Source organism: Podarcis vaucheri (genome assembly GCF_965113315.1).
Source record: "Podarcis vaucheri genome assembly, chromosome: 14".
NCBI lineage: Eukaryota > Metazoa > Chordata > Lepidosauria > Squamata > Lacertidae > Podarcis > Podarcis vaucheri.
In genome coordinates, this window is record NC_138752.1 from 33,223,455 (window position 1) to 33,244,068 (window position 20,614).

Genomic DNA, 20,614 nt, shown 5'->3' on the forward strand with positions numbered 1-20,614 from the left:
GACTGGCAGAGCCAGCAGGTATCTCATAATACCAATTCTGACAAATTTGCATTTGTTGCCTGTATGCTATAGAGCACAATTCAGTGTGTTTGTATGTAAAGATTTAAAGGACCTAGGATCCCAAGTACACGAAGGAACACTTCTCCCTATTGCAACCAGCAGAGGCCCATCCCATCACTGGGTGAAATACAAAGTGCCAAGATGTGGCACCTCAATTACAGAACCCCTACCTTCCATGGTGCCGCAAGTGACAGTTCTGTTGACCTTTCAACACCAGTTAAAGTTGTACCCAGAATTTTTAAGGATTTTGTTTTACTCTCAGCTAGCCGTTATCTGAGTTATTAACTCACTGCTCTGTGAACAAGTCAGTTGGATTTTAATTCATGTTTTAATTGCTATATTTGTATTATTTTTGTATGTCATGGTGTTTTTTGGTAGTGTTGTAACCCGCCCTGGGAGTCATGACCTGATGGATGGATGGAACAAAATAAAATAAATGTTGCAGTGTTGCTGGAACTGAGGGGAGGTGGGCCAGATCTGGATGGGAGAGCAATGGGAGCCCCCATGTACCACCCAGCTTCTTTTAAGGGTATATAAATTAAACAGATGTGTGTTTCCAATACAAACTTTCTGCTTTCTTTCAGTTGCTTGATAATGTTGAAAATAAAATGAAAGGCACCTGTGTAGAAGGCACTATCCCTAAATTATTCAGGGGGAAAATGGTGGTATGTATTTGGTTTAAAAGCTAACTTTGAGACACTGTTTGTGTGTGTTACTTTTGTTGTTTGTATGCACTGATACCTCTCTACCCTATTTTTGTTTGCAGTCTTATATCCAGTGCAAACACGTAGACTATCGTTCTGAACGAATAGAGGATTATTATGACATTCAGCTAAGTATAAAGGGAAAGAAAAGCAGTAAGTATATAGTTTATAAATCCATGTGGTTTAGATAAGCCCTTTTTTTTCTAAATGTCTGATTCTCTAGAACCTTTCAACCTGACAAACATGTTTGCTACACTCATTTTTCCTTGGGGATATGTTGACACCTGAACCAGGTTGTACCAATTCAGTTAATGCAGTCTTTCTCTTGCCCATGTTAATAGTCTCCCCACATGAGCAGGGTATGAGTCTGCAACCAAGGCTCCTGGCTGAGATTTTTTCCAGTTACTAATGCCTGAATAGGTCTAGCGTTCACTGGCTGATTGTGGCAGATACAGAGTTGAGCAGGGCTGTTCATCCTGGATCGTAATTTTCTTTAACCCGCACTAGTGTCACTGCACAACTAGGGTCTGGGGACTGTGCTGGGTGCTTGAATGTGGTATTTCTCTCTTCCTGCACATGGAGCCTCTGTGTGTGATTGGTAACACCTCCTTTCTTCATACCCCTTCTCTTTTTCAGTATTTGAGTCCTTCATTGATTATGTTGCTGTGGAACAGCTGGATGGGGATAATAAATATGATGCAGGAGAACATGGTTTGCAGGTATGCTACTCCTCATGGAGGTCTGTGTGAGAACAAACGTTTTCAGGGTAGTCCTGCATGCTAAGTATCATGTTGGTAACCTCAATTCTGTAAGTAAAATTATTGTTTCAGAGGGTGATGTCAGTACCACTGTTAATGCAGATGTTTCTTCCTTTAACATGCAGGAGGCAGAAAAAGGTGTAAAGTTCTTAACGCTGCCACCAGTGTTGCATCTACAACTCATGAGGTTCATGTATGATCCCCAGACTGACCAGAACATCAAGATAAATGATAGGTAATCAATATTGTGTTATATTAAAGCCAAAAATTAGATACCTGGAAATGCTAAATCCTTATCAGAATTCTAGCTTGCCACATTTAAAATTTATTCTGAAAAGCCAAAGAACAGCAGCAACACATAGCCCAAGGTAACGATGATTCCAGAACATTGACTTAATAATTTTGCAGTCTTGTTAATCATTGTTTGTAATCTAATCATTGTGTGTAAAAGGATTTATCTTCAGGAAGCACGGAGCTAAATCCTTTTTGCCCAGCATTTTGTCCAAATTCCTGTTGTGTACAACACTTAGACACATGTAGATTAGTGGACATGACTAACTGAGGCCCATGAATGTAAACTGGTCTACTTTGAGGAGAACCTAAATCAAGAACAATGCATAAGTACAACACATAGATGTTATATAGTGCACAGTGATATTTGCACTGATGTTATGAAACTACAGGTTTCAGATGCAATATGTCAGCTGCAATTCTGTGCATAGTTACGCATACATAGATTGGTCTAGAATGAGTTGAGGACTCCCAGTGCTGGCACAAGGTGTGTCTTGCCATCTTGTGCCCCTCCATGTTTTATGAAGAGAGATAGCTGAGTGGCACCATACATGTTTTGCATGCTGAGGGCCCAAAGCTCAATCCTTGGCATTTCTAGGTAGGGCTGGAAAGCTCCTTTGTCTGAAACCTTAAAGAGCTGCTGCAAATCACTATATACCAGGGTTGGGGAACCTGTGAGCCTCCAAATGTTGCTTGACTCCCAGTTCACATCATCCCTGGTCATTAGTCATGCTAGCTACTGGGAATTGGAATCCAACCTCATCTGGAGGGCCACAACTTAGACACCCCCAGTATGTAATAGTGAACTTGATGGAGTTGCTTGATTTGGTATAAAGCATCTTCCTACACCTGTCTTTCTCACCTTTGTCAAATGGGGTAAAGATATTCAGCTTCACTCTGCATGCCTTCTGCAGGCTGCTGCTTTAGCTGTTGCAATGCTAGCAGAAGCTAATGCAGTACCATCCAAAGGTTGGGATGGGGCAGAAATCAGCACAAATGGACACGGAATTAGAGCCACTGTGGGGAAACATCCCTACAGCATTGTGTGTATGCATTTTTGCAATGTTGAATAAAAAGTAATTCATCTGCTCTTGGTTCTCCACTGCATCTTTGCGTGCACTTATTGGAAACAAGAGTCTAGTCTCAGAGCCTACAAAACTACTTCTTGACCTTTGGCAACACCCCATAGGATTCTTCCTTTGATTGCAGAAAGTTTTGTGCCAGTGAAACGTAGCACCTATGAGCCCAGTCAGTGCAATTGATGTCAGAGGCGATGTACTTACAATTTTCCAACCTTTTCTTGTCCTAAGAGTTGTTTGTCAGCATTCATTCACAAAAATAGTTCTTTTTAAAAATAAAAAATAGCCACATGTAACACACTTTTTTTTCAAAAATGAAAAACAGGTTTGAATTTCCAGATCAGCTGCCTCTTGATGAATTTTTGCAAAAAACAGACCCTAAGGATGCTGCAAACTACATACTTCATGCAGTGCTAGTTCACAGTGGAGATAACCATGGTGGACATTATGTCGTTTACTTGAACCCTAAAGGGGATGGAAAAGTAAGTAATGGAAAAACAGTCAACCTTTTAAGTATAGCTCTATGAAGATATTGTAGTATCCTTTTAAAAGCCTGCTGAAAATCCTTTAATAGAGCAACTTTGAAACCTTAGCTTAAGGTTTTTGTTACAATATAGGCTTCTAAGAAGGAGAGTCTACTCCAGAGAAAATGTACAGGTCAAGTTCCACAAATACATGGCATGGTTGGCTCACCTTTACTTCTGCTGGTGGGCCCTCCTGCCTCATAGTGTGTTACTCTGGAGGGCCCCTTATATTTGGGTAGGGAGGGTGCACTGTCAAAGAAAGTGGGAAACTGCAAAATCTCTGTGTATGCCTGAGCATTTTGCTTCCACACTTACTGATCTCCAGAAAATACTACTTGCTGTGTTTTGTATTCTGATACGGCCTATGACTAATATAGAAATAAGATTGATCTGGAGCTTTAGGGCAGGAATGGGGAACCTACTTCTCTCCAGATACAACTGGACTCCAACTCCCATCATCCCTGATAACTGAAGCTTATAGGAGTTGGAGTCCAACAACATCTGGAGCCACAAGTTCCCCCATTTCCTCTTTAAGATAACTAACTGCACATTGGTAGCATTTGAATGCAGTAAGCTGAGAGGAGGACAAGGGTTATGCTTGTTGCGATATGAAGTTAATCTTGAAGGCATGTTTATGTACCAGCAAGTCAGCTAAAGGAAGCCCAGCCCAGCATTTTTTAGACTTCATATCACCCACCAGCATTCTGTGTATCAGCTGAAGAACCACAGTGAAAGAAACGCTACTTAAATTTGTGTTTTTAGAATCTCAAGTTATATTTCTCTTCTGCTTCATTAAATTGAACTTAAATCTATGCTTCTAGGGGTGGTTTGGAGAAAATTGCAGCTTAGTTCTTTGGAGAAAACATTGATGGCTTTTGATGTAGGATCGCACACTAACTTATATTTCTCATTTAAAGAAAACTTTAACTGTTTTGGTTTTCCATCTGACCAGTTCTGTGAGGTATGCAACATTTACCGTTTTAAAAATAGAAAACTTAAGCTAGGAAGGAGACTTTACTGCCCGACAGAAGCAAGGCTAGCTCTCTTGACTGGACCACATCACATATAAGCTGATTTCTCTTAATTAAGACTTAAGGTTGACTAAGGTTTCATGAAAGTTTTGTAATTTGAATGACTATTTGAATAGTTCATTTTTTGTACTGTCAGTTTGTAATATTGCATCCAAAACAATATCATGTTCTTCCAAGGAGACAGATACGCAATTTTTAAAGACATTTTAGGTTAGATTATACATATGATGCTTAACTCTGTTAAATGTTGTTTGTTTGTTTGTTTTCCTTTACAGTGGTGTAAATTTGATGATGACGTTGTATCTAGATGTACAAAAGAAGAAGCAATTGAGCATAACTATGGAGGCCACGATGATGACCTATCTGTACGGCACTGTACCAATGCGTATATGTTGGTTTATATCAGGGAGTCAAAATTAAGTACGTATATTTTCTTCAGTTCTGGGTAGCACTAGGGATCATCTTTCAAAACATTCAGCAGACATTCACAGTTAAACTCCCAAGTCTGTATGCATGCAAACCAATGATGATTGGTTGAGCTGGGGTGCAGGAAGGATAGTGTTTGCATGAATATTACATATCAAAAAATCAGGGTTTTCATTGTGCTTGATGCTTTTGTTTGGATGACAGTATTTGAAAAGGCGCAATAATTGTCACACTTCGTATGTTCTAGGTGAGGTTTTGCAAGCAGTCACTGATCATGATATTCCTCAGCAACTAGTAGAACGGCTGCAAGAAGAAAAAAGAATAGAGGCTCAAAAGAGAAAGGAGAGGCAAGAAGCCCACCTCTACATGCAAGTACAGGTAAGCTTTGCCACCCCAGGATCCTTTGCCTGGAAATACATACCAGTTCCTTTTGCAGTATTTGTTGATAATGTTCACATTTGTATCCCACTGTATATGGATGTGAGTTAGGTTAGTCTGAACGAAAGCAGCCCAAGGTCAGCTTCATGGTGTTTAAACCTGAACCTCTCCAGTCAAAGTCCAGCACTCAGCTACCTGGTGTCTTGTGCTGATAACCACTTAGAATCCTATTTTGGCATTAAGTGCTTTATAATGAATAAGAAACTGTGTCCAACTCAGTTATCCTCAAAGAGTAGAACCATTGAAATGAATGAACCTCAGTTAGTATTGTCCATTAATTTCAGTGGGTACGCTCTGAGTAGGACTAGCAATGAATGCCACCTTCTGCTCCAAACTGACCAGTGTTGTTGGGTTTAAATTGTGGCATGGCCAAGAACATCACCTGTTTTGTGTACTTGCCATTTATAATGGCTAATTGTACATGACACTCTTTTTCCAAGTCCCCAAAACAATGTATATAGATTCCCTCTCAATTCCTTGTGATAATTTTTATTAATATAAGTTAACATTATTACTCTATCTTACGAATGTGGAGCTGCGGCTGAAAGAGAGTGACTTGCCTATAAGAGCTTAGATGTCAGCCAGGGACCTCTAAGTCACAGTTCATGCTTCGAACCACAGTAGTACCCCAGTTTCCACTGCAGATGTTTGTACACTAGCTTGCACTGTTACAATTGTAGGATGCCTGAAAATTTCAGCAGAACTGCCTTGGCAGGGAATCCTTATGTTTGCTACAAGAAATAACCACTTTGTGGGCTGGCCTTCACCGCCTATAGCCATAGGATTGTTAGACTGCAGGATATTCTTACTGAGCAGTGTAGGAGCCCCTTGCTTGAGCCTTCTGTACTAAGCAGAAGTCATTGAAAACACATGAGCACAGCTGTGATGCTGGAACCCAAACTGGGTATTAATGTTGGCATAGGGAAACCTGGTCCTTTTGTGCTACTGCTAGGATCCTCACACTGGGATTTACATGGGTCGGGGGCATGCCATGATTCTATAAGTCAGGTGTGAAGAAACTTTGGCCCTCCAAACGTTCAGCTCCGCAACTCCCATCAGCCTCAGGAAGGGACGATAGGACTTGTAGCTGAGCTACATCTGGAGGGCCAAAAGGTTCCTCAATCCTGTGGCATGGTAAGGCCTTGAAGAAAAGAGGCTAAGCTTCAGTTGTGAACTCCTGCAATTGCTTGGTGATTTCAATAACAAATCATGTTTTGTAATTTCAGATAGTAACAGAGGACCAGTTCTGTGGCCATCAAGGCAACGACATGTATGATGAAGAAAAAGTGAAATACACTGTGTTCAAAGTGCTGAAAAATTCAACACTAGCAGAATTCGTTCAAAACCTGTCTCAAACAATGGTGAGCTTTCTGTGAGAGACCTTAGCCAATCAGTTGTGTTACTTTTTATGGAACCGTTTGTAATTCTGTAATGACTGACCTCTTTCTAAATGTCACCCCCCACCATCACCTTTGTAGGGCTTTCCACAAGATCAAATACGGTTGTGGCCAATGCAAGCCCGAAGTAATGGGACAAAAAGGCCAGCCATGTTAGACAACGAAGCTGATGGCAATAAAACTGTGAGTGTGCCGTGGTAGAGGGACTGTTAATTCTAAATTTTGTTGTAGCACTTATGCATTGAGCAGTAAAACATGCACCAGTGAAATAAGAGATTCTTTTTCTTAATACATGTCAGTGAAGTCCTGGTTGAATGCTTAATTCTTTTGTAACTCAGGTCCTCCAGAAAGCTACTAATCATTTTATAGCCTCTTGATAATAGGGCAGCATTTCCAGAACTTCAGTAGAAGTGGGATGTAAGGAATTGTCTCATCTGGAGGTTGGCAAGATTGCTGTTCAGATGCCAGAAAGGCATGGCTTGTTTTGAAATGATAGAACACCTATCCTTGCCTCAGTGCATTCTGATATAGGGGTGAGGGTAGAGGTGGATATGCAGCAGGATCTAAACAGAGCCAAAACATGGATCTCATTGTAGAGATGTACTTCACTGGGAAAATGCTTTATCACTGCCCCTTTAGATGGATGTCGTGAATGGCGACAACTTCTATAGCTTTACAAGGGGGTTAGATAACTTCACAGATTAAAAGTTACTAGCCACATTGACTTTGTTCTATCTCCACTGTGGGAGGCAATATGCCTGTGAATACAGGCAGGGCCTCCCCACTTGTGTGTGATCAGCACACGCACTCCTGCTGACAGGCGCACCATCTTTAACGCCAAAAAGGGGCCAGGGCGGAACAGGGGAATCCCTAGAACCTCCACATAAGTGGGGATTCCCCTGTACCAGTTGCTGGGAATGTTGGTTGGAAGAGAGGTGTGGCATGAGAAGGGGTGTGTGATTGCATGCTTCCCATAGGTATCTGTTTGGCCACTGTGAGACCAAGGTGGTAGACTAGATAGGCCATTGGCCTGATCCAGCAGCCAGGCTCTTGCTATGTCCTGTCACATCTCTATATTTCAGGGCACCTTGATCAATGACTCTGGCAACCTATTTGTCCAAAAGAGATTATTATTTTCTCTAAGTAGCTGTGGGGCTGATGTAGGCATGTTTGTCATCTTTTTATCTCACCCCTCCTCTAAGTAGTCCACAGCAGTATTTCACACTTTCAAACAACCTGTTGCCACCATAACAAATATATACTGAATAAAGCATTTCTTCACAGTGTGACCTCTCCCCTCCCCACCCCAATCTGGTGTCTTTCCTTAACTTCACAGATGATTGAGCTTAGTGACAATGAAAATCCATGGACAATATTCCTAGAAACTGTAGATCCAGAAATGGCTGCTACAGGAGCAACATTACCCAAGTTTGACAAAGACCGTAAGCATTCATTTAAGATGTTGACCTGATTCCTAAGATCCTTGTGGCTACCTTCCCACATATCCAAGTTATTTTTTGTGTATTTGTTATCACCGTTAAAATCACTCCCCTCTCCCCGCAAAATAGCAATTCCCTGTACCACATGGCAAGCTTCTTTTAAACCCGAGGGAAGTTTTGCATGTAGTGTCCATTGTGCTCTGGGAATCTTCCATTCAAGGTGAATAAGTCAAAAATTCCACTAGGTATATCCAGGCCATTTGGATCCCAGCCATTGGAATGTACAGAAGCTTATGACTTTTGTAAAAAAAATTGCTTGGAAGTGGAGTGTACAAGTTTTCAGGTGACACAAAGTTGTTCTGAGAGTGAATAAATAACTGTCACTTTGAAATTACAGCACAGACTGCAAATTTGCAAATCCCTTTAGGTAGATAAGAGCCCGATAATAAAAACTCTTTAATACTTAGGATAGTGTTCAATGAAGTAGTTCTATTATCTCAAGGACTTCTGGCTGTGCAACAGAACTGCCCATCCTCCCAACCCTCTCATCATCCTGTGCCCCTTTCTAAATCTGTTTTGTGGTTCTCCCCAACCCTCTAGAACAGATTTGGTAGGGCATGGGGAGAGGAAAGGGAAGAGTTCTGTTGCACTAAGGCAAGGATGTGGAACCTTTTTTTCAGTCTGAGGACCACATTCCCTTCTGGACAACCTTCTGAGGGCCATGGTTGGCATGTGCCTGTTTCTGGAGACAACGGAGGAGTGCACCTTTGGGGTGTGAAGTCAAACTGTTGGAAGGTTACAGCGCCTGCTGTGGCTGTAGACACTGATATGGGAGAGACATGTTTTGTTGCAGCTGGGGCATGTGAAGGTGTCCGGTTGTGCTGCTGCAGAAGTACCATGGCGTTTCTTCTCTCTGCTCTCCTCCTAGTGGTCATTCCTCCTGTGGTCACTGGTACGGATGCACGAACTGTCTGTCTGTCTCCAGGCACTGTCTGCAGTCATCTCCAAGGGATTCCCACACGGCAGGGTAGATATTGCCAGCCTTCATGTCATATTTGCAGACGTCTTTGTAACGCAGAATTGGTCTGCCAATGGGCCTGGTGCACCTGGGTGGAAGAGTGAATGTAAATTTTACCTTTGTGTACAGTAGGTTCATTTCTGCAGGTACACACCCCTCTCTATCGTCCATTCAGAGAAAAATGGTATTATCAGAGTTTAAGGACTCATTCCAACTGGGCAAACCATTTTGGCTGAAAAGTAAAACCAGTGAGGGGTGGGGCCTGAAGGACCATATTTGGCCCTTGGGCTAGAGGTTGTCCACCCCTGTGCTAATGGAACTACTTCATTGGATAACGAAGTATCCATACCATTTCCCCTTTTCTTGATTTAAAGAAAGTGTTCCTTAACCTGCACAAAAGTAACTTGTCCTCAAACGGAGGCTTTCTTCCGCTACAAACTTTTGTTTCTCAATTTGTAGATGACGTAATGCTGTTCCTGAAGATGTATGATCCAAAGACACGGAGTTTGAATTATTGTGGACATATCTACACACCTATATCCTGCAAAATACGTAAGTCTGCAAGGTTATAGTTGAAAAATGCTGTGAAACTGCATATGTTAGTGCTACAGCCTACCTGAACTCAGCTGGTTGAGTAGCTTCATCATTTTATCTTTGTTGTGTTATAAACTTGGAAGATGGAATGTTTAAAAAGCAGGATGTTGTAAGAAATGTCTGTCCCCTCCCAAATTTGGAGTAGTAAATGGTAAATACTCTTTCTTTTCTTTTCCTTAAAGGTGACTTGCTGCCGGTTATGTGTGAAAGAGCAGGATTTCCCCAAGAATCTAATCTTATCCTCTATGAGGTTTGGATCACTTACTATTCCTTAAGCTAGGTCGCAATGTTATGGTTGTTCGTTTAGAAACTTTTGCTGAAGTACTGTGTATCATTACAACAAAGGAGTCTCAAAATTCCATGATTGCAAGATAGACACAATGCAACCTGAACTAAGGAATTTCTTGAAAAATTGGAATTTCTGTAAAATTACTTTCTTTAAAATGAAAAGCTCACATCTAACAAAAACTACACAGTTTCAGACTTTACAAAATTGTTCCCTGGTGTCAATAATGTGATTATACCCCCCCCCCTTTTAAATATACCATTTGAATAATAAATTTCACCCAGCTTAAAAATACTTTGTGGAATCCAGTGTTGCTCTATTATAAACATCATTAGGTGAATCCCGCCTACTGCTCAGAGTAGACCCATTGAAATTAATGAACCTTCCTGGTTTGCTTCTTTTCTTGTGTAAAAGGGCTGTGTGTAATCAAAATGATGGTTCATGTTTTGGCTTATGAAGCTGAGATGTCATTGTCTGCATTTTGTCTTTGGAGTGTTTGGTGTGTGTACTATTGATACCTCACCTTGTGGCTGCTGTCACAGTGCACTGTGTATGTATGAATGGAAACAACACAACATTAATTTTGGATTGGAAGGAAATTTGTTCCTCCTTGATGATAACTGTCTTGTGATATCTCTTTCCTTTTTGCCTCAGGAAGTTAAGCCGAATTTAACGGAGAGAATTCAGGACTATGATGTTTCCCTGGACAAAGCTCTTGATGAACTCATGGATGGTGACATCATTGTGTTTCAAAAGTAGGTTATCACTGAGGCTTACTACAATCATTCACCACACAAGCTTTGCAGTGCTTTTTAAAAAACAGAATCGGTATAGAAGTCTGCTTGATAGCTTGAACCAGTGGTCAGGAACTATCAACCCCTCCTTGTCCCTGCACCCACCTGTCCTAGTTAGGCTAAAGTGGAGAAATCTCCCAGGCAAATTTGATTATTGTTGTGTTCAGGGCAGGGGAGCGTGGCTTTGGCGGGTTTGGGGGCAGCTGGAAGAAAGATGGAAGAGAATCATAGAATCATAGAGTTGGAATAGACCACAAGGGCCATTGAGTCCAACCCCCTGCCAAGCAGGAAACACCATCAGAGCACTCCTGACATATGGTTGTCAAGCCTCTGCTTAAAGACCTCCAAAGAAGGAGACTCCACCACACTCCTTGGCAGCAAATTCCACTGTCGAACAGCTCTTACTGTCAGGAAGTTCTTCCTAATGTTTAGGTGGAATCTTCTTTCTTGTAGTTTGGATCCATTGCTCCATGTCCGCTTCTCTGGAGCAGCAAATAAAGTGGGGAGAGAAACAGGTAGCAAAAAAGGAAAATATGTGGCTCACCATCAGCTCCAGTACTGCCCACTTCTGATTCTGGCCTCACTCACCCTGGTTTGTGGAATGCAATCCTTGACATAAGGTTCCCAATGCTGGTTTGAACCTACAAAGACTCTGTTTTCATTTGCCACATAGATTATGTAATTTTCACCATAAATGGTTGATTTGGAGGGAGCACTGTGTCAACCCCCTGTTTCCTAAAGGAATAGGCTCGTATATGTTCATATAGTGGTTCCCAAAGTGGGCAGGTCTTTCCCCAGGCAGGCGGTGGGATTACCTGAGGGGGGCACTAAGAGTCATGGGGGGCAGCAGGGGGTGTTAAAAGTTGGGCCCCTCCAAGTGTGTGGATTGATTATTTATGATGGACCAGTCTAGAGCCTAGAGCAAACAGCTTCCTTGCTTCATGTTTAAACTTGCTGCTCTTAATCACTTTCAAAATGATTTCCTTTGGTCATGTTTGTTTGTTTGTTTGTTTGCATTTATTATTCTGAGTTGTCACAAGTCACAAGATGGCCAATTATTGGCAATAGCTATTGATTTTCCTATAAATTAGTTACAGTAGGTGGAGGTTTGTGCATATTTGGTAAGAGGTTATATATAAATATTTTAAGCTAATTTTCTTCACACTTATGTTTTCATTAGTAAGACTGTGTAAAGATGCTTTTCATGCAATATCATCTCTGTATCAAGTTCATAAATTTTGTTAAATAGTTTCAAACTGGATTTTTAATAAATGTGCCATTCATTGTTATGGGTTTGAATTTTATTGTGTTATTATCTTCCTTAGTGGGTTGTGCAAACAGCTATTCTGAATAATGCTTTTTTATAGGGTAGGGGACACTGGGCTGGGGAATGGCCCAAAAAGTCTGGGTACCACTGATCTAGACCTGTCTGTGCTTTGTTTAGAAACTCTCTTTATGCAGCACAGATAGCACAGATCTATGCAGCTGCTTTGGATTATTTCTGAAGGCCGCGCAAAAAGCTTCAAGGTTTTAAAGACTTCCTGCGTCATCTGAGCTTTTAAACAACCTTTGTGTGGTTAAACCAGCTGCAATCTTTTCTGTTAACAGGGATGACCCTGAGAACGATAGCAGTGAGCTACCAACAGCAAAAGAGTACTTCAGAGACCTTTACCACCGAGTTGATGTCATCTTCTGTGACAAGACCATCCCCAATGATCCCGGTTTTGTTGTCACATTATCCAACAGAATGAATTATTTTCAGGTACAGTAAGCCCTCAACTTACACAGGGGTTATCTTTGGGGAACTTGCCTAAAGCTAAAACAGTGTATAGTCAAAAAACATTGGGTTCCCTAGTGGGTGGGATTGCCAAAGCCTTTTTTCCTGGACGCCTGTCTCCTTTCTGCCTCTTTTCTGCCATACACACACACACACACTTTTTTTTTTTTTTTTGCCGAGTGCATAAAGCTGAATGTGCATAAGTGAAATGTGCGTAAGTTGCGGGTTTCCTGTATTAAATATACTCCCTTACATTTCCATCAATGAAATTAGGTGCAAAACCATCAGATTGGCGAACGTCTTTGAAAATAATGCCCCTTTATTCCAGATTGTGGTAGTCACATAAAATATTTCTGGAATGAGACATATGAAACTTGCCTTAAACCAGGCCAGACCATTGCTTCATTTAGCTCAGTGTACCTGGTGGGGTATTCTGACAGTGCACCACCCTTCTCCAACTTGACATGTTATAGTCACCTCTTCCACTTTGTTCTCTTCTGCATGTGTATGGTAACTTTGTCTTACTTAAAATTAAAGCAAACCATGAGCCCCGTTGTGTACTAAAAGGGCTCCAATGCTCATTAGCAGCAAGTATCCTTCAGACAAAAGTGAGAAAACCTAAGCATTGTGGACTGTTCCCAGTGCAATCTCAAATTCACTTGTCTTACCTTTACCAAATACTGGGCTTCTTTCTATTCTGATTTTTTTAAACATTTATTTTCCTAGGTTGCAAAGACAGTCGCCCAAAGGCTGAATACAGACCCTATGCTACTACAGTTTTTCAAGTCCCAAGGGTAAGAAGCAATCATCTGAATTAATATTTCAGCTGTAGTGCCTTTTATGCAGTTTTAGCACAGTACAGTGGTACCTCTGGATACGAACAGGATACGTTCCGGAGCCCCGTTCGCATCCTGAAGTAAATGTAACACACGTCTGCGCATGCGCAGGTCGCGTTTCACTGCTTCCACGAATGTGCATGATGTTGTTTTTTAGCGTCTGCGCATGCGTGAGCGACGAAACCCGGAAATAACATACTCCGTTACTTCCGGGTCGCTGCGGAGCGCAACCTAAAAATACTTAACTTGAAGTTACTTCAATCCGAGGTATGACTGTAGTAGTCTTTGGGGTAAGTTACTAAAGCCCTAAATCTAAGTTATAGTTCCTGTGGTAGATGTGCCTGCTGGTTACAAACATGTACACATGAGAACCCACGTCCTAAGCATTGTCAGTGCTGGGTCTGAGAGAATTGGAGAGGTCTTAAGTCTAGGCACAGGGAACTAACTTGTGGCAGGGAATCCAATGGGATTGAAAAGCAGGCTAAAAACAACTACCTCAGGATAAATAGTCAAAAAGGTAACATCTGCATAACTGCCTCTGCCCCATTCCTTAGAGCAGTGTTTCCCAACCGGGGGCCCCCAGGATATTCAAAGGAGGGCACAGGTGTAAATTACGTAAATGGGGGGCCACAGAGGGAAGTGAGAAGAAAAGGGGGGGATCATTTTTTAAATTAAAAAAATCCTGATTGGCTGGCTATCTGCTTGGCCAATCACAAGCAGGTAAGGGGGCAACCCACTAGAGGGCAGTCTAGCGCTTCTTTTTACCACATGCATTTTCTTGGAGCTGCCCTGGTTTGTTTCCAGTGTAAGGGCAATCGCTGAAGCTCCAGTTTTTGACCACTGCTTGTAGCTGCCGCCAGTGCTGTGCCAGTTGGCAGCCTGGGCGTGACTCTACAAGGCGCGGGGTTCAATCCACCCCGGTGCCTAGCAGATCAGGGTCTTTGGATGCTGCCGAGGGGTGCAGGGCCTGTCGACAGCATCTGCTTGGCTCTGCACAGACTAAAAGCTTGGGACAAAGCACAGTATCATAACTGCATCAATTAAAACACAAAACAGTGATCCAGCTTTTGAGTTTAACAGGACTCTTCCTCAAGTTTTATAGTCAATATGGTAAAAGTTATAGTAGCAGCACTGATAGTAATATATCAATCTTAAGATGATGGTCCAAGAAACTCTCTGCAGATGAATATGAGCCTGCCTAAGCCCTTCGTTTCTCATTGGAGGCCCTCTTCTGGGCCTTATGGCTATCTAAAGTTTAGCGGATAGTGACTGGGGTAGGGTAGGGGTTTTCTCCGTTGTGTCACCCAACTGTACAGATTGTGAGCACTAAACTAACTTTGTGTTTCAAAAACCTTCTCTCCTGGTTTTCTTGTTCAGTTATAGAGATGGCCCAGGTAACCCTCTTAGACATAATTATGATGGAACTTTAAGAGATCTCCTGCAGTTCTTCAAGCCTAGACAGCCCAAGAAACTTTACTATCAGCAGGTAGGAGATATTCCTGTCCATATAGAGAGGAAGGTTCTTTGGTTCATCTGCATAATGACAACATTTCTTTTTCCCCTCTCTCCTCCCTAGCTTAAAATGAAAATCACAGACTTTGAAAACAGGAGAAGTTTTAAGTGCATATGGTTAAACAGCCAGTTTAGAGAAGAGGTAAGTTGTTTTTCCTTGAAAATACTGAACCTAACCTGCAATCAAAGAAGTAGGATTGGAGGATTAGATTAAATGCATTCACAGATTAAAATTTGCCCCACAATTGTTTCCTGAGGCAGTGATTGCAAAATATTGCTTAGTTACAAAATTCTAATTCTGACATCCCTTTTTCTCATAATGCAAAAATACAGTGCCTTGATATTTCCAAAACTGAGAATGAGTTTTTTCTGTCAAAAGTATTGGTCTTTCATGTCATAAAATTCAGTGCCATAAAATCGTGGTTTCCCTATGTGAACTTCTACCTGAGTAATTGCACAACAGGGTTCCAATTTGTCCAATTGTGTGTCACATAAGGGGTGTAATTAATAGACAAGCTGTACGTGTTTTGGAGGGAAGTTGCCTATGTTGCAAGCCCCATGTTGAAAGTCATGGAAACAGATGTGCTCATTCATTTTGGTTCAGGGGAGTCCCTGGGCAGGTCTCGGCCCTTGCCTGTAGCAACAAGAACTTTTTATATTCTATGCTTCATTTCCTCGTGTTTCCCATAGCATTTTATTTCTTTACTGATTCCCTTCTCTCCCCCCCCCCCTTTATTGTTTGTTTAGGAAATAACACTATATCCAGACAAGCATGGGTGTGTACGGGACTTATTAGACGAATGTAAAAAAGCTGTAGAACTTGCTGAGAGAGGTTCAGGGAAATTAAGGCAAGTGTTTGTTCATTTACTTTCATATCACTTCTTGAGAGGGCAGTGTGGGTAGCCCTTATTGCGTGTCACTCTCATGAAGGTAGTTCCATAAAGAAGCTACACTTCTCAGCCTGCTCCAAACAGATCGCTGCACTAGTCCTGCCCTGGACACCAGTTCCCTGCTTGTGCATATAGGGAGTTCTTTGGACAAGGGGAGGGCAGGAACAGCACAGGGTTGCAATGTGTGGGCTGGGTGAGAAGGCCAGCCATAATCCCTTTTCCCTTTGCGACTGCTGTACACATAAGTAAGGCTTATGTGTGTACCTCAGTGCTTTTTTCTGGGGGGGGATGCAGGGGTACACATACCCCTAAACATTTTGTGAATCTAAGTTTGGCCTCATTGAGGGACATTATTTCAATATGAGTAGGGAAATGAGACTACTCCTAAACTTTTTTTTTTAGAAAAAAGCACTGGTGTACCTAAACATCTTTACAAAACAGAATCTTTATTTTGTTGTAAATCTGGAATGTTTTCCCATATTCTTGAATGAATTCTTCCACAGTTCACCTAATAACATTCCAAATGTCAATTAAAGTATCTCCAGCATCAGATATTAACCAAAACTCCCTAAAGAAGTGGGAAACTCTTGGTCCTCCATATGTTGTTGGACTCCCATCGGTCTTGCGACTGAAGCTGGCAGGGGTTGATGGGAGATGTTGTTTAGCAACATATGGAGGGCAAAATAATTAGCTCAGCAGAACTCGATGCCTACTCCACTTAAGACATTGGGTACCATCTGCTGGGAGCTGCTTTTGCACAAACCCAGTCAGTGTAAAAGGAAATTTGCCCCATGACACTGTTGGTTTATATAGACCATTAACCCTAATACTTAGTGTTTTTACTTAATCTGTTTCTCTTCCTTTGTTAAGGCTGCTAGAAATTGTAAGTTACAAAATAATTGGTGTCCATCAGGAAGATGAATTGTTAGAGTGTTTATCACCAGCAACAAGTCGAACGTTTCGAATAGAGGTCAGTGTGGTGTGGTGTGAAATGTGAATATTTGAACTGTCACAGTTAACAGCTCCAAGTTTTAGTTATTGAGGTTATTGGCAGACATAATGTGTCTAGAGCAGGATTCTAGTTAACTATATCCATTTTAAAGTTTCTGTTCCATTCTCTCTCTCTCTCTCTCTCTCTCTGTGTGTGTGTGTGTTTATTGTTTTTATTTTAGCTGTATTTTGTGCCCAATTTTATTATGTTAACACCACGTTTGGTTAAGCAACTTATAAATCTTTCTAAATAAAAAAACCCCACAAATATATAAAATAGCAACAATGGATGGTGGCCATTCTACCTCATTAGCATTTGCAGCAACCTTCCCCAGCTAAGTTGCAGGTGGGTGGGTGGGGCTTACTTATTCTCACCCCAATGAAGAGGAACCAGGAAGTCTCCTTATCAGGGCCCAATTCATCTCTAGACACAAAGAGAATATTGAAGAAGTTGTGCTGCTGCTGTGGCTTTCATTATTTCATGAGTTTCATTTTTAAAAAACTCAGTTTCCATTGGTGGTGTTTCTGCCTGTGTCTTCTTTTGCTTCTGGTGGTACATCTGCCTGATGCGAAATGTGTGCTGCTGTCTTTGAATGCAGGAAATCCCCCTGGACCAGGTAGATCTAGATAAGGAGAATGAGATGCTCATCACAGTGGCTCATTTCCAGAAAGAGGTTTTTGGGACGTTTGGCACTCCTTTCTTGCTAAGGATACACCAGGTGAGAGTCCTGTTTCTCTTAACTATGTACTATTGCAACGCAGGTGGTAGCCTTCACCAATGTTGTGCCATCCTGGTTTGCTGCAGGGCACCACATTGGAGAAGACTGGTGTTGCTAGAAGGGAAAGTTTGTTGCATTAAATCCTGGATTATCCAGGAGTAGCAATAGTCACCTGCGGTCATTGTTTCTTGTATGCATATTTTATTCAGCTTCTGTGATTTGGGTGGCCTTGCATAAATTGGTCATCTAGTTCCTTTTTTTAAATTATTTAGAGGTTCGCTGATACCCAAGTTTGGCCAAGTACATTTTACTACATGTTCAGTGGCATCTTTAGCCACATAGGTTTCAGAACTTTGGTTGGCATTAATTTTTTTGCACGGTTGGGGTTGTGCTTTTCTGCCTAGGGTGAACACTTTCGAGAGGTGATGAAGAGGATTCAGACAGTGCTGGACATCCAGGAGAAGGAATTTGAAAAGGTATTGCCTCAGCAGATCACTCAGGAAGATTTTGCTCAGCATAGCATAGCTTCTGAAGGGACCTGCATCTTTTAGCCCTGCCAACATGTTAGCCCTGCCAACATGAATGTCTCTTATAATTCTGCAAGTGCTCCTCTTCCCCCTGCGTCCCCACACAGGAAGTCGCTCTCTGCATATTTTGATGCTCTGCGATTTGAGGGTGGGATTTTAGGAAGTCCTGCTGGCATCAGCATCTGTGTATCGGAACCACCTTTGTGGAAGTTGTTAATGTTTGACATTTTATTATGTTTTCATATTGTGCTGGAAGCCACCCAGAGTGACTGGGGAAACCTAGCCAGATGGGCAGGGTATTATTATTATTATTATTATTATTACTACTACTACAGTGGTACCTCGGGTTACATACTCTTCAGGTTACATACGCTTCAGGTTACAGACTCCACTAACCCAGAAATAGTACCTCGGGTTAAGAACTTTGCTTCAGGATGAGAACAGAAATTGTGCAGTGGTGGCACAGCAGCAGCGGGAGACCCCATTAGCTAAAGTGGTGCTTCAGGTTAAGAACAGACCAGCGGAACGAATTAAGTCCTTAACCCGAGATACCACTGTATTACTACTACTACTACTACTACTACTACAGTTGTACCTTGGTTTTCGAACAGCTTAGTTCTCAAACATTTTGGCTCCTGAACACCGCAAACCCGGAAGTGAGTGTTCCAGTTTGCGAACTATTTTTGGAAGCCCAACACCCAACAGGGCTTCCGATTGGCTGCAGGAGCTTCCTGCAGCCAATCAGAAGCTGAGTTTGGTTTCCAAACATTTTGGAAATCAAACAGAATTCTGGAACGGATTCCATTCAACTTCCAACGTATGACTGTAGTATTATCATCATCATCATTATTATATCTTGCATATATCAATAGCTGGTAGAGCCCGGCCTCCCCACCCCCTGCCAGTCGCTCCACAGATGGTGAGAACCACTGAGAGAGCCCCCTCTGAAATTAACCCCACCAAACGCTTCCCATCAGGCCTGTATCACCTCTATCTTAATTCCCCATAATTCTGCTGAGGGCACTCCACGACATTGTATTATGGGACATTAAAGATAGTGAATGCCTCGATCCAAGCAGCCACTGGGCTCCCCTAGGAATCGCATTGGCACTGCGAGGTATGGTAAAGGGTGGGTCAGTTGACAGCCACTTCAGTCACGGTGGCACAAGGAGGGGCAACAGTACCACTGTGCCAGGGGGCCATCTCCACTGGTGCTAGAATAGTGGGATCCTGCTTGTAATGTAATAGGCGATCAAATCTTACTGTCCTGGCAATGGGAAAGGCAAGAAGCCCACCACAGCTGAACCCCCTGTGCCCTCCAGATGTTGTTGGATTCCAGCTGCTGTCAGCCCCAGCTGCCAGTATGGCCAGTGGAGGTCGCCAGGTTGCCCACCTTAGGAATTGGCACTTGTCTATGGTATGGGGCTGGTGCTGATAGTAAACAACTCAATGAGAACGCTAACTTTGGCCTGTTTCCATGCTGTGGGTTAGAATCATAGATTTCAAAGGGACCCAAGGGTCATCTAGTCCAACTCCCTGCAATGCAGGAATCTCCGCTAAAGCATCCATGACGGAGGGCCACCAACCTCTGCTTAAAAACCTCCAAGGAAAGAGAGTCCACCACCTTCCAAGGGAGACTGGGTTGAGAGATGAGAGCCAAGGAAATGCAAGCACAAGACTGGGAGGCTTTGAAGTCTACGAAAATAATTTTCTTAACAATACTCCTTGAGAAATTAGCATTTGAGCTCTGACGTTTTTATTTATTTATTTGTTCTTTCTGAAGTTTAAGTTTGCCATTGTAATGATGGGTCGACACCAGTATCTAAATGAAGATGAATATGAAGTGAACTTGAAAGATTTTGAGCCCCAACCTGGTGAGTGTCCATTTATTTACTTTGCTTCTAGGAGGGGTTTATGGGTTGTTGTTTTTTTTGGCTCCTTGAAGATCAATGGGGCAGACTTCCATGTGTGGCGTTTATTCTCTCGCCTGCTCAATGTCTTGCCCTCCAAGGTGAACACAGCCCACCAGCTCCGTATATTTGCATACGTTTTGTCATAGAAGCCTGTGTTAGAGTGACAACTTGACTCAGTGCAGCATCCAATGAAGTTGTTCCATTAGAGCTAGGACTTGGCTGTGCAACAGAACTTCCTCTCTCTTTCTTCTTCCCATGGGCCCCCTAAATCTCTTCTTGGGGTTCCCCCATTGCTGGCAGAGCTGAATCAGGGATGACACGCACAGGGAGAGAGGACAGGGAGGGGAAGTTCTTTTGCACTGACAGAACCACGTCACTGAATGCCACCCTCAATTCTTGACATTCTAAATTTTGTACAAAACAATCTGAAAGTGTGTTCATTCTGTCTCTCCCTCTCCCTCTTTCTCGCTTCTTCCTTCTTTGTTTTTCTTCCCTTCCAGGCAACATGTCTCATCCCAGGCCATGGCTAGGGCTTGACCATTTCAACAAAGCCCCAAAGAGAAGTCGCTACACGTACCTTGAAAAAGCTATTAAAATCCATAACTGACTTA

The 20,614-nt window shown here is 42.2% G+C and overlaps 1 protein-coding gene across 7 annotated transcripts in view; it reads left to right on the top strand.

Annotated features, from left to right (window-relative positions):
- Window positions 1-20,611, top strand: part of USP7 (ubiquitin specific peptidase 7) — an 83,217-nt gene extending 62,606 nt beyond the window's left edge. For 5 of the 7 annotated variants that reach the window (XM_082199056.1, XM_082199053.1, XM_082199055.1 and 2 more), the window contains 24 exons: window positions 645-725; window positions 827-917; window positions 1,401-1,483; window positions 1,648-1,757; window positions 3,218-3,374; window positions 4,723-4,867; window positions 5,121-5,251; window positions 6,538-6,672; window positions 6,790-6,891; window positions 8,045-8,150; window positions 9,076-9,174; window positions 9,625-9,717; window positions 9,942-10,009; window positions 10,700-10,800; window positions 12,448-12,601; window positions 13,343-13,410; window positions 14,830-14,938; window positions 15,029-15,106; window positions 15,712-15,812; window positions 16,725-16,824; window positions 17,444-17,563; window positions 17,968-18,039; window positions 19,874-19,964; window positions 20,504-20,611. In XM_082199056.1, the coding sequence (XP_082055182.1) occupies window positions 645-725; window positions 827-917; window positions 1,401-1,483; window positions 1,648-1,757; window positions 3,218-3,374; window positions 4,723-4,867; window positions 5,121-5,251; window positions 6,538-6,672; window positions 6,790-6,891; window positions 8,045-8,150; window positions 9,076-9,174; window positions 9,625-9,717; window positions 9,942-10,009; window positions 10,700-10,800; window positions 12,448-12,601; window positions 13,343-13,410; window positions 14,830-14,938; window positions 15,029-15,106; window positions 15,712-15,812; window positions 16,725-16,824; window positions 17,444-17,563; window positions 17,968-18,039; window positions 19,874-19,964; window positions 20,504-20,610 (2,502 nt within the window). In that variant the 3' untranslated portion in view covers window position 20,611. The remainder of the gene's footprint in view (window positions 1-644; window positions 726-826; window positions 918-1,400; window positions 1,484-1,647; window positions 1,758-3,217; window positions 3,375-4,722; window positions 4,868-5,120; window positions 5,252-6,537; window positions 6,673-6,789; window positions 6,892-8,044; window positions 8,151-9,075; window positions 9,175-9,624; window positions 9,718-9,941; window positions 10,010-10,699; window positions 10,801-12,447; window positions 12,602-13,342; window positions 13,411-14,829; window positions 14,939-15,028; window positions 15,107-15,711; window positions 15,813-16,724; window positions 16,825-17,443; window positions 17,564-17,967; window positions 18,040-19,873; window positions 19,965-20,503) is intronic. The other 2 variants (XM_082199054.1, XM_082199059.1) reach the window with 1 other exon arrangement.
- The last annotated feature ends 3 nt before the right edge of the window (window positions 20,612-20,614 follow it).